At 37.4% G+C, this 5825-nt stretch overlaps 1 protein-coding gene across 1 annotated transcript in view; it reads right to left on the reverse strand.

Annotated features, from left to right (window-relative positions):
* LOC117116307 overlaps window positions 1-5825 on the reverse strand; it is a 42948-nt gene that overhangs the window by 31160 nt on the left and 5963 nt on the right. The window contains exons 3-4 of the mRNA XM_033260328.1: window positions 5233-5310; window positions 4391-4593 (exon numbers count right to left, since the gene is read on the reverse strand). Coding sequence (XP_033116219.1) covers window positions 4391-4593; window positions 5233-5310 — 281 coding nt within the window. The remainder of the gene's footprint in view (window positions 1-4390; window positions 4594-5232; window positions 5311-5825) is intronic.

The following is a 5825-nucleotide window of genomic DNA, read 5'->3' on the forward strand; positions in this document are numbered from 1 at the left end:
AAGGTTAGGTGGTCTGCGATAGGTTATGAACGGTGTATCCGGAAAACAGACCTAAGACGATCTGTGGTCTGTAGAATGGGCATATGTTTCTGAATTATAGCCCTTAGTGGTGGTAACCTAGGGTGATAGGTGGTGACCAGTGGCACTCTGGTCGATCGCTGACGTGGTTTGTACGTCAGTGTTTGAGCACGAGGTATGTCCTTTGCTTTTTTTACAGCATTTCGATGGGTCCTCGATGATAATTTCTATTCCGGAGATGTCCGGATATCTCTTCTGTGCGATTTTGAAAATCTAAATCCGAAGAACAAACGCATCTCATGCGCAATGCTTGGCTGTACGGAATGTTTTTTGTACAGTGCGGGGGATGACAGCTGCTAGGGAGCAGGTACATATGCTTATCCATGGGTTTACGGAAGAGATCAGTTTTGAGTGCACTATTTTCCATGGTCACGGTGATGTCCAGAAAATCTACACTGCTTGTGGATTTGTTAGCAGTGAATTTGATTGTGGGATGAGCCGAATTAATGTTCAATAGGAACGTATCCAAACTATCTTCACCATGGGTCCAGATCATGAAAATATCATCAATTATATATTATATAAATATAAGAAGATATAATAAATTAGTCCCTACCTTCTTTGGTATATGCTTTGTCAATGTGTTCAATGACACATTTGGAAATTGTTTCCTTCTCATACGCTGAAATTGCGTGTGCCACTTCAATTTCAGAGTTCACCTTTACGATAATAATTTAATATTTAGGCAAGTGCTAGGCATATGATGTCAAATGTTTTTGTCAAATAAAATTTAAATGATAGTCTGGACAGGGCATTACACTAGGATAAGCATCAGCTTTACTAGCCTAGGCGCTGACCATCGGGTGTAGCCAAGGCCCTCTAGCCTAGTTAGGTAAGTACTTAAATAGGCATGGAAATAGGGCGCGCCTGCGGCCTAGGCCTACCTGTCTCTTAGGCCTAGGGCCTAGCTAGACAGTGGTGGTAAATAACCGAAGGATCTCGAGCCTCACTAAGCCTAGATATCACAATATTATAATCATATGTCAAAAAAATCCAATATAATTACCCTAAAAATCATTTAGGCCTAGAATCAAGATGTATAATAATCATAACTTCCGTGTGACCACCTACACTCTACGCAGCTACGACATATATAGCGTCCTCTATAGATATGACTAAGAAGGGCACATTCTTTAACGTAGGATAGTTTGGTAAACCTCATGAATTATTCATAATCATCCTTAATAGAACTTATTTTACGCATCCGCTATTTTCAAGTCTGCGTCAGCCTCAACGGCGTGTTCGATATAGTCTTTTTCCGAGGAGTAATTTACTACTCGGAGTGTGCTCGTTAAAAATCAGCGGAGTTCGAGTCGCTCTAAATTAATTTGCGAATTATTAATTTTTACTTGAATTCATAACTTGATGTTCCCTTATTAAATTGCTTTTTTTTTAGAGTTTTTCTATTTTTTATGTGTTTCCTCGCGATATATGCACAGAGCAGCTGATCATTGTGGCTGACACAGACTTGAAAATAGCGCATGCGCAAAATATGTTCTATAAGAATGATTATGAATAATTCATGAGGTTTTACCAAACTACCTACGTTAAAAACAATTGGTCCTCCATTGAGTAACTAGCTCTCTAATGGAAAAAAAAAAAAAAATAAAATAAATCGCGATCAGGACAGATATTCGTGAAGTGTCCTCCAGGGGTTGAATATTTATTGATTTGAAAATCTGACACACCCAAATAGTGTTCCCGTCCCATTAATAGGGATGTCACTTAATAGGGGTTGGCTGTAGTGTTAAAAGATATAAAAATTCCCCTCATTTCACAGAAAAGTGTCCCCAGAATAGCAGTGCCTTAAAGGAGAGTTCTACTGTATTACATTGGTTGTATATTTTGTATCTTGAATGACATTTCTAAGATAAGTGGCGGTTTTGGGTAGTGGGAAACTATGGCAAAAATGACCAATCCTAAGGAGTAAACGGTTGCCGACTGTAGCTATAGAGTAAACATAACATTTACTTTAGGTTTAGCTGTGTAACTGTCCATCCTTTACATAAAGAAATATGTCATTGTCTCTTGCGTTAATTGGCCTTCCCTATGTTCAAAATCTTTAATAAGCAATTCTCCAATGAGTTTGACAGTCCCTCATTGCCACGATGAAGTGAAGGAAGCACCACCCCCTTGATTGGGGGTGGGGATCAAGTAGGCCTACCGGAAATGCTACGCCCACCTCAGCATATCATTGTTAGAGCTGAATTTGAATGGCCCTGCCTACCCCCCCCCCCCCCACCTACTACTGATTTTAGTAGGTGGGGGAGTGGCAAACATTAAGCAGGGGGATTTCCCCTGTCTTCTTCCCCTTGGCTATGGGCCGGGGGTTTGTGCAGCAATTGAGTGGCTAAAGAAGAACACCAGAAACAGGACTGTAGCAGATTCAACATTACGTTTTTGACAGCCAGTGGCATTAAACTTCAAATTTATTTTTAATAACTAGAATTTTCAATGATAATACACGTTGAAAAAGCCAGATAGTATAAAGACAGAATTTCATGCAAGCATGATTAGAAACAATAGGCTAGGCTAGGTGGGATTAGAATAAACAGTCTAAACAAGTAAACAGGAAGGCCAAAACTAAACTTTATATATATATATATATATATATATAAAAGGAAGTACACGAAAAACAAGAGAAAACGAAGTCCCCATTGTTAAGGGTCAAAATTGACAAGATTGGTTTATATGACGTAACACATTCAGTAGGCCTGTACCGGCGTTTACTCTTGGATTCAGGGGAGAAAAATCTGATTATTTACTCAAAAGGTGTTAAAATATGAAATTGAATGAGGTTTTCTTATTTTGAGACTGCTGTAGTTGTTGTGATAAAATGATAAAATAAATTATATGTCCCCTTAGGAGGTTATTTCGCATTTTGGCACTGACACTCAGAAAGTGTCCGCGTCCCCTTAACAGTTTTTTGTTTTTAAATTTTTTTTTTTATTGTGACTTAGTTTCTGATTGGAGATGATTTTTTTGACAAATCTAACTGATGGGACTGAACTATCGCAGGGTAGAGAGAAGCAATGCAGATGCCTTGCTGAATGACACAAGCGAAATGCACAGTGAGAGATTGAAACCTCGACCTCGAGGTTGTGAAACCAGTCCGTTCCCGCTGTACCAAACCGCTTCCATTAAAATTAAAATTTAAACTTACGAATCGTCATCATGTTGTGGGCACAGTTATCTACGGCCGCTCAACTCCTATTTTTATTTTTATCGATGTGACTGCATCAAATGCTCGGGCCGTCTCAGATTGATCTTCGAGTCGACAGCGGGTTTTCATACATAAGTCATCGTACGGTAAAAAATCATGAAGGTAAAGACTTTTTTTTACACAGCCTCAACCAAGGCATCTAACAGTTACTTTCTGAAATACTGTAAATCTATGAACGTGTCGATGATGACCCTTGGATACAATGCGTCCAAAACAAATTTACACCCAAAGCGTCAACAACAAAGATTTCTTAATCGAAAGTTTAATATTTCCAATTACAATGGTCTTGAAGAAGCGTGTTTGATTTAATATTTTTGTACAAAAAAAGTCAGTGTTAATTGCCTGTTGTGATTGTATTTTTTTAGTCTTCATATTCTCATTCTGTTAAGATAAAGTTCACTTGTTATGTTCTTTTCAATACAATGAGATTAATGTTTCCAAAAAGGGTATTCAAAACCGATTCTAATCTTTTATTTCGTTAATTCAGTCAGATGCGAACATTAATATTTTGTCAAAATTCATTAAACTTTTAAAACTTATTGCATAAATATATAAAAACATAATTGTCCATCATATATTTATATTTTTGACTTTTAATTTCAGAGGTGCACTTAACAAATGTTTAACTCTTATTTGTGTAATTATTGTATTTTTATATGTAACTTTGTGTATTTCACATATAGGCCTAATCCATTATCTGTAATAATTGGCAACTTCCGTTACTGTAGAATTTTGAGCAAATAAAATAAAAAATACAGTGAAAGAATGCATTTTCAAGGTACAACAGTTTATCGTTGGGTATGGTTATTTGTCAAGGCTATAACGGAACGTTTTTGTAAAATATGAAATTTATTTTATGAAAAAATATTGTATTTCAAAGTAATGTTTAAATGCGAAATGTTGTGACTATGATCAGCAAAGTAACTAACTAATAAGGTAATTAATTATTATATTTATACAAATTATTTATGATATAAGATCGAGCATTAGGCCTGCGCTATCATGTAAGAACATATAATTAATATTGCTAAATCATTTTAAAATTAACAAATGCATCTGCAACTACGACTGCAAAAAAACCACCAACACCAATATGAGCACTGGACCGTGCATCCGCGTTTCTGTCGCGTCATCTGCTCATCATCGACGTGGATTTCACTCCATAATATGTTTTCAGCTCCACTGCAAACGCGTTTCAACGAGGCAGTAGCCGTGTAGCTGAAATACTGACGGTTAATCTCTGAAGTTGGCTCCAATCTGTACTTGAAAACACCCGAGAGGTTTTCTTGTTCCTGAAATGATCAAATAGAAAGACCTTAGATATTGCATTCCCATTCAATTTTCCGTGTCAAATAATGGACGCAACATATTATTGCAATTGACATAGCTAAACTCCAGGCGCGTATCCAGCGGGGGTGGGGGCGGCACGAAGGCCTGTGACCCCTCCCCTCCCCCCATCGGTCAAGCCGAAAAATAAAAAAAGGGGGAGAAAAATTTGATTTAAAGAAATGAAAGTCCACCCATGAGTTCAGTGGCAATCCAGCAGTGGGAGAAAAAGAGCTTGATTGTTTACCACTTATTAACACCAACCATGGTAGGGCGGAGGTGGGCGTGGTGGCGTGAACTTCATATTATGGTCCCCCACCCCCTCGTCAGAAAATCTCTGGATCCGCACCTGAATTTCAAACTTCACCCCTTGGATATTGTTGCTATGTTTATCCAAGTCAGCGTAAACGTATTTAAACACGTACATTTATGGGACAAAATGTGTTTGTGGGACAAGCGCGTATTCCTGGTCAATTTCTGATTGGTCAGTTGTTAAGTTTGATTAACACTGCAGAATGGTCAATAGGAAGGAAGGAAGCACGAAAATAGATAATCTCCGTTGATAGGCCTAGTTTAGGAGGGAAAAAATGATGACGTAGGCCTACCGATCTTGTATCGTTGAAATCCGCAAGGCTGGATATATAGCAATTGTCTTCAGCACTGTATCGATGGACGAGTAGTCCCTGTAAAATAATGTGAAATAAATATTGGTGATGATGATGTGAGCATTTTTTAATTATCTCTGGAGTTGGAAATGGAACTCTCGGACTTTGAAAAACGTTTTTTTTTTTTTTTTAAGCGGTGTCCCTTCGATGAAATGATTGGCTTCCTCCATGATTGGTTCCCCCACACCCTTGAATCCTGATATAAATCGGCACCCATGTGACTATTTTATTTATTTATTTATATATTTCAAATCAAAACCTACAGCGAAAATAAATCGCCACTTAAAGGCTTGATACACAGAAAGATGAAACAGACACAGACAAAAAAATACAAACATGACAACCAAGATAAAAATCAAAATGAAAAGTTAACCAAAAGGTATTTAAAAAAAAGAAGTTTTATAACATACAGTATAATTAGGCTAAGGTCTACACATAAATATCAAAAAGACTACTTCAATTATAAACAAATTCGCCTTTTTGTTTTAACTTCCCGTGGTACTTACATGAGTGACGTCAGTTAACACTGTAAG

The sequence above is a fragment of the Anneissia japonica genome, unplaced genomic scaffold (genome assembly GCF_011630105.1).
Source record: "Anneissia japonica isolate Jap-2015-1 unplaced genomic scaffold, ASM1163010v1 scaffold287602_len1038180_cov171, whole genome shotgun sequence".
NCBI classification, from domain to species: Eukaryota; Metazoa; Echinodermata; class Crinoidea; order Comatulida; family Comatulidae; genus Anneissia; species Anneissia japonica.